The sequence below is a fragment of the Lampetra fluviatilis genome, unplaced genomic scaffold (genome assembly GCF_964198595.1).
Source record: "Lampetra fluviatilis unplaced genomic scaffold, kcLamFluv1.1 SCAFFOLD_159, whole genome shotgun sequence".
Classification (NCBI taxonomy): domain Eukaryota; kingdom Metazoa; phylum Chordata; class Hyperoartia; order Petromyzontiformes; family Petromyzontidae; genus Lampetra; species Lampetra fluviatilis.
Genome location: NW_027620583.1, coordinates 104,548 through 119,547, shown reverse-complemented (window position 1 = coordinate 119,547; position 15,000 = coordinate 104,548). Strand labels below are relative to the sequence as shown.

Below are 15,000 nucleotides of genomic sequence, written 5' to 3'. Positions count from 1 at the left end.
GGTTGTTGTGGTGGTTGTTGTAGTTGTTGTTGTGGTGGTTGTGGTGGTTGTGGTGGTTGTGGTGGTTGTGGTGGTTGTTGTGGTGGTTGTTGTGGTTGTTGTTGTGGTGGTTGTGGTGGTTGTGGTTGTTGTGGTGGTTGTTGTGGTTGTTGTAGTTGTGGTTAATGTTGTTGTGGTTGTTGTTGTAGTTGTGGCTCGGGGCTGAGTGGGGAGCTGCTGACGGAACATGGCCACGTGTGGGTTGGACTGGACATCAGCAGCGCCATGCTGGGTACTCACTCACCCACTCACCCACCACTCACTCACTCACCCACTCACCCACTCACTCACCCACTCACTCACTCACCCACCACTCACTCACTCACCCACTCACCCACTCACTCACTCTCTCACTCACCCACTCACTCACTCACTCACCCACTCACCCACTCACTCACTCACCCACTCACTCACTCACTCACCCACTCACTCACTCACCCACTCACCCACTCACCCACCCACTCACCCACCCACTCACTCACCCACTCACTCACTCACTCACCCACTCACTCACCCACTCACCCACTCACCCACCCACTCACTCACTCACCCACTCACCCACCCACTCACTCACCCACTCACTCACTCACCCACTCACCCACTCACTCACTCACTCACCCACTCACTCATTCACTCACTCACTCACTCACTCACCACTCACCCACTCATTCACTCACTCACTCACTCACCCACTCATTCACTCACTCACTCACCCACTCATTCACTCACTCACCACTCACCCACTCATTCACTCACTCACTCACTCACCCACTCACTCACTCACCCACTCATTCACTCACTCACTCACCCACTCATTCACTCACTCACTCACCACTCACTCACTCACTCACCCACTCACTCACACTCACACACTCACCCACTCACTCACTCACTCACCACTCACTCACTCACTCACCCACTCACTCACTCACTCACCCACTCACTCACTCACCCACTCACTCACTCACTCACCCACTCGCTCACTCACCCACTCACTCACTCACCCACTCATTCACTCACTCACTCACTCACCACTCACCCACTCATTCACTCACTCACTCACTCACTCACCCACTCACTCACTCACCCACTCATTCACTCACTCACTCACTCACCACTCACCCACTCACTCACTCACTCACCCACTCACTCACCCACTCATTCACTCACTCACTCACTCACCCACTCATTCACTCACTCACTCACTCACTCACTCACACACTCACCCACTCACTCACTCACTCACCACTCACTCACTCACTCACCCACTCACTCACTCACACACTCACCCACTCACTCACTCACTCACCCACTCACTCACTCACTCACCACTCACTCACTCACTCACCCACTCACTCACTCACTCACCACTCACCACTCACTCACTCACTCACTCACTCACCCACTCACTCACCACTCACTCACTCACCCACTCACTCACTCACCCACTCACTCACTCACTCACCACTCACCACTCACTCACTCACTCACCCACTCACTCACTCACCCACTCACTCACTCACTCACCCACTCACTCACTCACTCACCACTCACCACTCACTCACTCACTCACCCACTCACTCACTCACCACTCACTCACTCACCCACTCACTCACTCACTCACCCACTCACTCACTCACTCACTCACCACTCACCACTCACTCACTCACTCACCCACTCACTCACTCACTCACCCACTCACTCACTCACTCACCCACTCACTCACTCACTCACCCACTCACCACTCACTCACTCACTCACCCACTCACTCACTCACCACTCACTCACTCACCACTCACTCACTCACCACTCACTCACTCACCACTCACTCACACACTCACTCACTCACTCACCCACTCACTCACTCACCCGCTCACCCACTCACTCACTCACCCGCTCACCCACCCACTCACCCACTCACCCACTCACACACTCACTCACCCACTCACTCACTCACTCACCACTCACTCACTCACCACTCACTCACTCACCACTCACTCACTCACCACTCACTCACCACTCACTCACCACTCACTCACTCACCACTCACTCACTCACCACTCACTCACCACTCACTCACTCACTCACCACTCACTCACTCACCACTCACTCACTCACCACTCACTCACCACTCACTCACTCACTCACCACTCACTCACTCACCACTCACTCACTCACCACTCACTCACCACTCACTCACTCACCACTCACTCACTCACCACTCACTCACCACTCACTCACTCACTCACCACTCACTCACTCACCACTCACTCACTCACTCACCCACTCGCTCACTCACTCACCACTCACTCATTCACCACTCACTCACTCACCACTCACTCACTCACCACTCACTCACTCACCACTTACTCACCACTCACTCACTCACTCACCACTCACTCACTCACCACTCACTCACTCACCCACTCGCTCACTCACTCACTCACTCACACACTCACTCACTCACCCACTCACCACTCACTCACTCACTCACTCACCCACTCACCACTCACTCACTCACCACTCACTCACCACTCAATCACTCACTTACTCACTCACCACTCACCACTCACTCACCACCCACTCACCACTCACTCACCACCCACTCACCACTCACTCACCACTCACTCACCACTCACTCACTCACCACTCACTCACTCACTCACCACTCACTCACCACTCACTCACTCACTCACTTACTCACCACTCACTCACCACTCACCACTCACTCACCACCCACTCACCACCCACTCACCACTCACTCACCACTCACTCACCACTCACTCATCACTCACTCAGTCAGTCAGCCACTCACTCAGTCAGTCAGCCACTCACTCACTCACCACTCACTCACCACTCACTCACTCACCACTCACTCACTCACCACTCACTCACTCACTCACCACTCACTCACCACTCACTCACCACTCACTCACCACTCACTCACTCACTCACCACTCACTCACCACCACTCACCACTCACTCACCCCCCCTCACCCCCCCCACACACCCCCCCCCCACCCCCACCTCACCCCCCCTCACCCCCCCTCACCCCCCCCTCACCCCTCACCCCTCACCCCTCACCTCTCACCCCTCACCCCCCCGCTAGACGTGGCTGTGGAGCGAGGGGTGGAGGGAGACGTGCTGCTTTGTGACTTGGGCCAGGGACTCAACTTCCGCCCCGGAACCTTCCATGGCGCCATCAGGTGACACACACAGAGACACGCACACACAGAGACACACACACAATGACACACACACAGACACACACACACAATGACACACACACAGACACACACACAGAGACACACACACAGACACACACACAGAGACACACACACAATGACACACACACAGACACACACACACACAGAGACACACACACAGACACACACACAGAGACACACACACAATGACACACACACAGACACACACACACAATGACACACACACAGACACACACACACAGTGACACACACACAGACACACACACAGAGACACACACATAATGACACACACACAGACACACACACACAATGACACACACACAGACACACACACACAGTGTACACACACAGTGACACACACACACACAGTCACACACACAGTCACACACAGTCACACACACAGAGACACGCACACACAGTGTACACACACAGTGACATACACACACACAGTCACACACACAGTCACACACAGTCACACACACAGAAACACACACACAGTGTACACACACAGTGACATACACACACACAGTCACACACACAGTCACACACAGTCACACACACAGAGACACACACACAGTGTACACACAGTGACACACACACAGTCACACACACAGACACACACACAGAGAGTGACACACACACAGTGTACACACAGTGACACACACACAGTCACACACACAGTGACACACACAGTGTACACACAGTGACACACACACAGTCACACACACAGTGACACACACAGTGTACACACAGTGACACACACACAGTCACACACACAGTGACACACACAGTGTACACACAGTGACACACACAGAGACACACACACAGTGACACACACAGTGTACACACAGTGACACACACACAGTGACACACACAGTGTACACACAGTGACACACACATTCACACACACAGACACACACACAGAGAGTGACACACACACAGTGACACACACACACAGTGACACACACAGTGTACACACAGTGACACACACAGTCACACACACAGACACACACACAGACACACACACAGAGAGTGACACACACACAGTCACACACACAGTGACACACAGTCACACACACAGACACACACACAGAGAGTGACACACACACAGTGACACACACACAGTGTATACAGTGACACACACACAGTGACACACACACACACAGAGTGACACACACACACTGTGTGTGTGTGTGTGTCACGCTGTGTGTGTGTGTACACTGTGTGTGTGTGTACACACTGTGTGTGTGTGTACACTGTGTGTGTGTGTGTCACTGTGTGTGTGTGTACACTGTGTGTGTGTGTACACTCTGTGTGTGTGTCACTGTGTGTGTACAGTGTGTGTGTATGTGTGTATGTGTGTGTCTGTGTGTGTGTCTGTGTGTGTGTAACTGTGTGTGTCACTGTGTGTCTATGTGTGTGTGTGTCACTGTGTGTGTGTCACAGTGTGTGTGTCTGTGTGTGTACACTGTGTGTGTATGTGTGTGTGTACACTGTGTGTGTGTATCTGTGTCACTGTGTGTCACTGTGTCCACTCTGTGTGTGTGTCTGTGTGTCTGTGTGTCTGTGTGTGTGTCTGTGTGTCACTGTGTGTGTGTAACTGTGTGTGTGTGTCTGTGTGTGTGTCACTGTGTCACTGTGTGTGTGTAACTGTGTCACTGTGTGTGTGTGTCTGTGTGTGTGTCACTGTGTGTGTGTGTCACTGTGTGTGTCACTGTGTGTGTGTGTCACTGTGTGTCACTGTGTGTGTAACTGTGTCACTGTGTGTGTCTGTGTGTGTGTCTGTGTGTACACTCTCTGTGTGTCTCTGTGTGTGTGTGTGTACACTGTGTGTGTCTGTGTGTCTCTGTGTGTGTCTGTGTGTAACTGTGTGTGTCACTGTGTGTGTCTGTCACTGTGTGTCTGTGTGTGTGTGTCACTGTGTGTGTGTGTCTGTGTGTAACTGTGTGTGTGTGTCACTGTGTGTCTATGTGTGTGTCACTGTGTGTCTGTGTGTGTCACTGTGTGTCTCTGTGTGTCTGTGTGTGTCACTGTGTGTGCAACTGTGTGTCTGTGTGTGTCTGTGTGTGTCACTGTGTGTGTGTGTGTGTACACTGTGTGTGTGTGTGTACACTGTGTGTGTGTGTGTACACTGTGTGTGTGTACACTGTGTGTGTGTGTGTACACTGTGTGTGTGTACACTGTGTGTGTGTACACTGTGTGTGTGTGTGTACACTGTGTGTGTGTGTGTACACTGTGTGTGTGTACACTGTGTGTGTGTGTACACTGTGTGTGTGTACACTGTGTGTGTGTACACTGTGTGTGTGTACACTGTGTGTGTGTGTGTACACTGTGTGTGTGTGTGTACACTGTGTGTGTGTACACTGTGTGTGTGTGTACACTGTGTGTGTGTACACTGTGTGTGTGTGTACACTGTGTGTGTGTACACTGTGTGTGTGTGTGTACACTGTGTGTGTGTGTGTACACTGTGTGTGTGTGTGTACACTGTGTGTGTGTGTAACTGTGTGTGTGTCACTGTGTGTGTGTACACTGTGTGTGTGTACACTGTGTGTGTGTACACTGTGTGTGTGTGTGTACACTGTGTGTGTGTGTGTAACTGTGTGTGTGTCACTGTGTGTGTGTACACTGTGTGTGTCTGTGTCACTGTGTGTGTGTACACTGTGTGTGTGTGTGTACACTGTGTGTGTGTGTGTAACTGTGTCTGTGTGTGTCTGTGTGTGTAACTGTGTCTGTGTGTGTCTGTGTCTGTGTAACTGTGTCTGTGTGTGTCTGTGTGTGTAACTGTGTCTGTGTGTGTCTGTGTCTGTGTAACTGTGTCTGTGTGTGTCTGTGTGTGTAACTGTGTCTGTGTGTGTCTGTGTGTGTCTGTGTGTGTAACTGTGTCTGTGTGTGTCTGTGTGTGTCTGTGTCTGTGTAACTGTGTCTGTGTGTGTCTGTGTGTGTAACTGTGTCTGTATGTGTCTGTGTGTGTAACTGTGTGTCTGTGTGTGTCTGTGTCTGTGTAACTGTGTCTGTGTGTGTCTGTGTGTGTAACTGTGTCTGTGTGTGTCTGTGTCTGTGTAACTGTGTCTGTGTGTGTCTGTGTTTGTGTAACTGTGTCTGTGTGTGTCTGTGTGTGTCTGTGTCTGTGTAACTGTGTCTGTGTGTGTCTGTCTGTGTAACTGTGTCTGTGTGTGTCTGTGTCTGTGTAACTGTGTCTGTGTGTGTCTGTGTGTGTAACTGTGTCTGTGTGTGTCTGTGTCTGTGTAACTGTGTCTGTGTGTGTCTGTGTGTGTAACTGTGTGTCTGTGTGTGTCTGTGTGTGTAACTGTGTGTCTGTGTGTGTGTGTGTGTCTGTGTGTGTCTGTGTGTGTCTGTGTGTGTAACTGTGTGTCTGTGTGTGTGTGTGTGTCTGTGTGTGTAACTGTGTGTGTAACTGTGTGTCTGTGTGTGTGTGTGTGTCTGTGTGTGTCTGTGTGTGTGTGTGTGTGTCTGTGTGTGTACACTGTGTGTGTCTGTGTGTGTACACTGTGTGTGTCTGTGTGTGTAACTGTGTCTGTGTGTGTCTGTGTGTGTAACTGTGTGTCTGTGTGTGTCTGTGTGTGTAACTGTGTGTCTGTGTGTGTGTGTCTGTGTGTGTCTGTGTGTGTAACTGTGTGTCTGTGTGTGTGTGTGTGTCTGTGTGTGTCTGTGTGTGTGTGTGTCTGTATGTGTAACTGTGTGTCTGTGTGTGTCTGTGTGTGTCTGTGTGTGTAACTGTGTGTCTGTGTGTGTGTGTGTGTCTGTGTGTGTAACTGTGTGTGTAACTGTGTGTCTGTGTGTGTGTGTGTGTCTGTGTGTGTCTGTGTGTGTGTGTGTGTGTCTGTGTGTGTACACTGTGTGTGTCTGTGTGTGTACACTGTGTGTGTCTGTGTGTGTAACTGTGTGTGTGTCTGTGTGTGTACACTGTGTGTGTGTCTGTGTGTGTCTGTGTGTGTACACTGTGTGTGTGTCTGTGTGTGTCTGTGTGTGTCTGTGTGTGTCTGTGTGTGTCTGTGTGTGTGTCTCTGTGCAGCATCTCTGCGCTGCAGTGGCTCTGCAATGCCGACTGCGCCACTCACAACCCACAGCGGCGTCTACGCACCCTGTTCACCACCCTCTACTCGTGCCTGGTAACATCACCATCACCATCACCACCATCACCACCATCAACATCACCCTGTTCACCACCCTCTACTCGTGCCTGGTAGCATCACCATCACCATCACCACCATCAACATCATCAACATCACCCTGTTCACCACCCTCTACTCGTGCCTGGTAACATCACCATCACCATCACCACCATCACCACCATCAACATCACCCTGTTCACCACCCTCTACTCGTGCCTGGTAACATCACCATCACCATCACCACCATCACCACCATCAACATCACCCTGTTCACCACCCTCTACTCGTGCCTGGTAACATCACCATCACCACCATCACCACCATCACCACCATCAACATCACCCTGTTCACCACCCTCTACTCGTGCCTGGTAACATCACCATCACCACCATCACCACCATCACCACCATCAACATCACCCTGTTCACCACCCTCTACTCGTGCCTGGTAACATCACCATCACCACCATCACCACCATCACCACCATCAACATCACCCTGTTCACCACCCTCTACTCGTGCCTGGTAACATCACCATCACCACCATCACCACCATCACCACCATCAACATCACCCTGTTCACCACCCTCTACTCGTGCCTGGTAACATCACCATCACCACCATCACCACCATCACCACCATCAACATCACCCTGTTCACCACCCTCTACTCGTGCCTGGTAACATCACCATCACCACCATCACCACCATCACCACCATCAACATCACCCTGTTCACCACCCTCTACTCGTGCCTGGTAACATCACCATCACCACCATCACCACCATCACCACCATCAACATCACCATCACCATCAACATCACCCTGTTCACCACCCTCTACTCGTGCCTGGTAACATCACCATCACCACCATCACCACCATCACCACCATCAACATCACCATCAACATCACCCTGTTCACCACCCTCTACTCGTGCCTGGTAACATCACCATCAACATCATCAACATCACCAACATCACCACCATCAACATCACCATCAACATCACCCTGTTCACCACCCTCTACTCGTGCCTGGTAACATCACCATCACCACCATCAACATCATCAACATCACCACCATCAACATCACCATCAACATCACCCTGTTCACCACCCTCTACTCGTGCCTGGTAACATCACCACCATCACCACCATCAACATCATCAACATCACCACCATCAACATCACCATCACCATCAACATCACCCTGTTCACCACCCTCTACTCGTGCCTGGTAACATCACCACCATCACCACCATCAACATCATCAACATCACCACCATCAACATCACCATCACCATCAACATCACCCTGTTCACCACCCTCTACTCGTGCCTGGTAACATCACCACCATCACCACCATCAACATCACCATCACCATCAACATCACCCTGTTCACCACCCTCTACTCGTGCCTGGTAACATCACCATCACCACCATCAACATCACCACCATCACCACCATCAACATCACCCTGTTCACCACCCTCTACTCGTGCCTGGTAACATCACCATCACCACCATCAACATCACCACCATCACCACCATCAACATCACCCTGTTCACCACCCTCTACTCGTGCCTGGTAACATCACCATCACCATCACCACCATCACCACCATCACCACCAACATCACCATCAACATCACCCTGTTCACCACCCTCTACTCGTGCCTGGTAACATCACCATCAACATCATCACCATCAACATCAGCACCATCACCACCATCAACATCACCACCATCACCACCATCACCACCATCACCACCAACATCACCATCACCACCATCAACATCACCACCATCACCACCATCAACATCACCACCATCACCACCATCACCACCATCACCACCATCAACATCACCACCATCACCACCATCAACATCACCCTGTTCACCACCCTCTACTCGTGCCTGGTAACATCACCATCACCACCATCACCACCAACATCACCATCACCATCAACATCACCCTGTTCACCACCCTCTACTCGTGCCTGGTAACATCACCATCACCATCACCACCATCAACATCATCAACACCATCACCACCATCACCACCAACATCACCAACATCACCATCACCATCAACATCACCCTGTTCACCACCCTCTACTCGTGCCTGGTAACATCACCATCAACATCATCACCATCAACATCAGCACCATCACCACCATCACCACCAACATCACCATCACCACCATCACCATCACCACCATCACCACCATCACCACCAACATCACCATCACCATCACCACCATCACCACCATCACCACCATCACCATCATCATCACCAACATCACCATCACCACCATCAACATCACCACCATCATCACCATCACCACCATCACCACCATCACCATCATCATCACCAACATCACCATCACTACCATCAACATCACCACCATCATCACCATCACCACCATCACCACCAACATCACCATCACCACCATCAACATCACCACCATCACCACCATCACCACCATCACCACCATCAACATCACCACCATCACCACCATCACCACCATCACCACCATCAACATCACCACCATCACCACCATCAACATCACCCTGTTCACCACCCTCTACTCGTGCCTGGTAACATCACCATCACCATCACCACCATCAACATCATCAACATCATCACCACCATCACCACCATCACCACCAACATCACCAACATCACCATCACCATCAACATCACCCTGTTCACCACCCTCTACTCGTGCCTGGTAACATCACCATCACCATCACCACCATCAACACCATCAACATCATCAACATCATCACCACCACCACCACCATCAACATCATCACCATCACCACCATCAACATCATCAACATCATCACCACCATCACCACCATCACCACCAACATCACCATCACCACCAACATCACCATCACCATCAACATCACCCTGTTCACCACCCTCTACTCGTGCCTGGTAACATCACCATCAACATCATCACCATCAACATCATCAACATCATCACCACCATCACCACCATCACCACCAACATCACCATCACCACCAACATCACCATCAACATCAACATCACCATGTTCACCACCCTCTACTCGTGCCTGGTAACATCACCATCAACATCATCAACATCATCAACATCACCACCACCACCATCAACATCACCACCATCACCACCATCACCACCATCACCACCAACATCACCATCACCACCATCACCATCACCACCATCACCACCATCACCACCATCACCACCATCAACATCACCACCATCACCACCATCACCACCATCACCACCATCAACATCACCACCATCACCACCATCAACATCACCCTGTTCACCACCCTCTACTCCTGCCTGGTAACATCACCATCAACATCATCACCATCAACATCATCACCACCACCACCATCAACATCATCACCATCACCACCATCAACATCACCACCATCACCACCATCACCACCATCACCACCATCAACATCACCACCATCATCACCACCATCACCATCACCACCATCAACATCATCCACCATCACCACCATCAACATCACCACCATCACCACCATCACCACCATCACCACCACCATCATCACCATCACCACCATCACCACCATCACCACCATCACCACCACTGTGATGTGATGTTAATGATGATGTTGATGTTGTTGTTGATGTTGTTGATGTTGTTGATGTTGTTTGATGTTGTTGATGTTGTTGATGTTGTTGTTGATGTTGTTGTTGATCTTGTTGATGTTGTTGTTGATGTTGTTGATGTTGCTGATGTTGATGTTGTTGTTGATGTTGTTGATGTTGTTGATGTTGATGATGTTGCTGATGTTGATGTTGTTGTTGATCTTGTTGATGATGTTGATGATGATGTTGATGTTGTTGTTGATCTTGTTGATGATGTTGTTGATGTTGTTGATCTCTAGGAGAGAGGGGCTAGAGCTGTCTTTCAACTCTACCCAGAGAACGCTCAACAGGTGAGGGGGGGGGGGTGATGGGGGTGATGGGGGGCGTGGGGGTGTGATGGGGGGGGGATGGGGGGGGGTGATGGGGGGTGATGGGGGGGGGGGTGGGGGTGTAATGGGGGGGGGGATGGGGGGGGGTGATGGGGGTGATGGGGGGGGGGTGGGGGTGTGATGGGGGGGGGATGGGGGGGGTGATGGGGGATTGGGGCTGAAGGGGGGGGGGGGGGGTGGGGGGGGATGGTGGGGGTGGGTGGGGTTAGAGGGTGAGTGGGTGGGTGAGTGGGTGGGTGAGTGAGTGAGTGGTGAGTGGGTGGGTGAGTGGATGAGTGAGTGGGTGGATGAGTGGGTGGGTGAGTGGGTGAGTGGGTGGGAGGGTGAGTGAATGAGTGAGTGGGTGGGTGGGTGAGTGGGTGGGTGAGTGGATGAGTGGGTGGGTGGGTGAGTGGGTGAGTGGGTGGGTGGGTGAGTGGGTGGGTGGGTGAGTGAGTGGGTGGGTGGGTGAGTGGGTGGGTGGGTGAGTGGGTGGGTGGGTGAGTGGGTGGGGTGGGTGGGTGAGTGGGTGGGGTGGGTGAGTGGGTGGGTGGGTGGATGAGTGAGTGGATGAGTGGGTGGGTGGGGTGAGTGGGTGGGTGGGTGGGTGAGTGGGTGGGGTGGGTGAGTGGGTGGGTGGGTGAGTGAATGAGTGAGTGGGTGGGTGAGTGGGTGGGTGAGTGGATGAATGAGTGGGTGAGTGGGTGGGTGGGTGAGGTGGGTGGGTGAGTGGGTGGGTGAGTGGGTGGGTGGGTGGGTGAGTGGGTGGGTGAGTGGATGAGTGAGTGGGTGAGTGGGGTGGGTGGGTGAGTGGGTGGGTGGGTGAGTGAATGAGTGAGTGGGTGGGTGAGTGGGTGGGTGAGTGGATGAGTGAGTGGGTAAGTGGGTGGGTGGGTGAGTGGGTGGGTGGGTGAGTGGGTGAGTGAGTGAGTGGGTGGGTGAGTGGGTGGGGGGATGGGTGATGTTGGTGCTGGTGGTGGTTTATACTATAGCGGTGGTTGTTGTTGTGGTTGTTGTTGTGTTGGTTGTTGTTGTTGTGGTTGTTGTTGTGGTTGTGGTGGTTGTGGGTGGTTGTTGTAGATGGAGGTGATCACTGCTCAGGCCGCTCGTTGTGGCTTCACCGGCGGAGTCGTCATAGATTACCCTCATAGCTCCAGCGCGAAGAAGTGACTCATCACTCACACTCACTCACCCACTCACTCTCACCCACTCACACCACTCACTCACCAGCACACTCACTCACTCACTCAGCTCCACTCACTCACTCACTCACTCATCACTCACCACTCACTCACTCTCACTCACTCACTCACGTCACTCCACCACTCAGTCACCACTCACTCACTCACTCACCACTCACTCACTCACCACTCACTCACCACTCACTCACCACTCACTCACCACTCACTCACTCACCACTCACTCACCCACTCACTCACCACTCACTCACCCACTCACCCACCACTCACTCACTCACCCACTCACTCACCCACTCACTCACCCACTCACTCACTCACCCACCACTCCCACCTCACCCACCCACCCACTCACACTCACTCACCACTCACTCACCCACCCACTCACTCACCCACCCACTCACTCACTCACCCACTCACTCACCACTCACTCACTCACTCACCACTCACTCACTCAGTCACCACTCACCACTCACTCACTCACTCACCACTCAGTCACCACTCACTCACACTCACTCACTCACTCACTCACTCACCACACGCTCACCACTCACTCACCACTCACTCACCACTCACTCACTCACCCACCCACTCACCACTCACTCACTCACTCACCACTCACTCACTCACTCACCACTCACTCACTCACCACTCACCACCCACTCACTCACCCACTCACCCACTCACTCACCCACTCACCACTCACTCACCACTCAGTCACCACTCACTCACTCACCACTCACTCACCCACTCACTCACTCACCACTCACTCACTCACTCACCACTCAGTCACCACTCAGTCACCACTCACTCACTCACTCACCACTCACTCACTCACTCACCACTCACTCACCACTCAGTCACCACTCACTCACTCACTCACTCACCACTCACTCACTCACCACTCACTCACCACTCACTCACTCACTCACTCACCACTCACTCACCACTCACTCACCACTCACTCACTCACCACTCACTCACCCACTCACCCACTCACTCACCCCACCCCACTCACCCACCCACCCACTCACCCACTGACTCACTCACCCACTCACTCACCCACTCACTCACCCACCACTCACTCACCACTCACTCACCACTCACTCAGTCACCACTCACTCACTCAGTCACACTCACTCACCACTCACCACTCACTCACCACTCACTCACTCAGCTCCACTCACTCACTCACCACTCACTCACCACTCACCACTCAACTCACTCACCACTCAGTCACCACTCACTCACACACTCACCACTCACTCACTCACTCACCACTCACTCACTCACTCACACTCACTCACTCACTCACACTCACTCACACTCACTCACTCACCACTCACTCACCCACTCACTCACCACTCACTCACCCACTCACCCACCCACTCACTCACCCACCACTCACTCACATCACTCCCACTCACTCACTCACTCACTCACTCACTCACTCACCACTCACCACTCATCCCACTCACTCACCACTCACTCACCACCACTCACCCACCCACTCACCACTCACTCACCCACCCACTCACCCACCCACCCACTCACCCACCCACTCACTCACTCACCCACTCACTCACCCACTCACTCACTCACCCACTCACTCACCACCCACTCACTCACTCACCACTCACTCACCACTCACTCACCACTCACTCACCCACTCACTCACCCACTCACTCACACACTCACTCACACACTCACTCACCCACTCACCACTCACTCACTCAACCACCACTCACTCACCCACTCACTCACCCACTCACTCACCCACCCACTCACTCACTCACCACTCACACACTCACTCACACACTCACTCACTCATCCACCCACTCACTCACTCACCCACCCACTCACCACTCACTCACCCACTCACTCAGCCACCCACTCACTCACTTATCCACCCACTCACTCACACACTCACCACTCACCCACTCACTCACTCACACACTCATCACTCACCACTCACTCACCCACCCACTCACTCACTCACCCACCCACTCACCCACTCACTCACCCACACCATTCACTCACTCACCCACTCACACACCCACTCACACACCCACTCACACACCACTCACTCACCACTCACTCACCACTCACTCACCCACTCACACACCACTCACCCACCCACTCACTCACCACTCACTCACCACTCACTCACCACACTCACTCACTCACTCACTCACCCACCTCAACTCACCCACCCACCCACTCACTCCACTCACCCACCCACTCACTCACTCACTCACCCACCCACCCACTCACCCACCCACCCACTCACTCACTCACTCACTCCCACCCACACCACCCACTCACTCACCCACCCACCCACCCACTCACCACCCACCCCCCACCCACTCACTTCACTTCACCCACCCACTCACCCACTCACTCACCCACTCACTCACTCA

The 15,000-nt window shown here is 52.7% G+C and overlaps 1 protein-coding gene across 1 annotated transcript in view; it reads left to right on the top strand.

Annotated features, from left to right (window-relative positions):
* Positions 1-15,000, top strand: part of BUD23 (BUD23 rRNA methyltransferase and ribosome maturation factor) — a 35,202-nt gene that overhangs the window by 3,962 nt on the left and 16,240 nt on the right. The window contains exons 4-8 of the mRNA XM_078884673.1: positions 189-271; positions 3,149-3,245; positions 7,300-7,396; positions 11,316-11,366; positions 12,465-12,550. Coding sequence (XP_078740799.1) covers positions 189-271; positions 3,149-3,245; positions 7,300-7,396; positions 11,316-11,366; positions 12,465-12,550 — 414 coding nt within the window. The remainder of the gene's footprint in view (positions 1-188; positions 272-3,148; positions 3,246-7,299; positions 7,397-11,315; positions 11,367-12,464; positions 12,551-15,000) is intronic.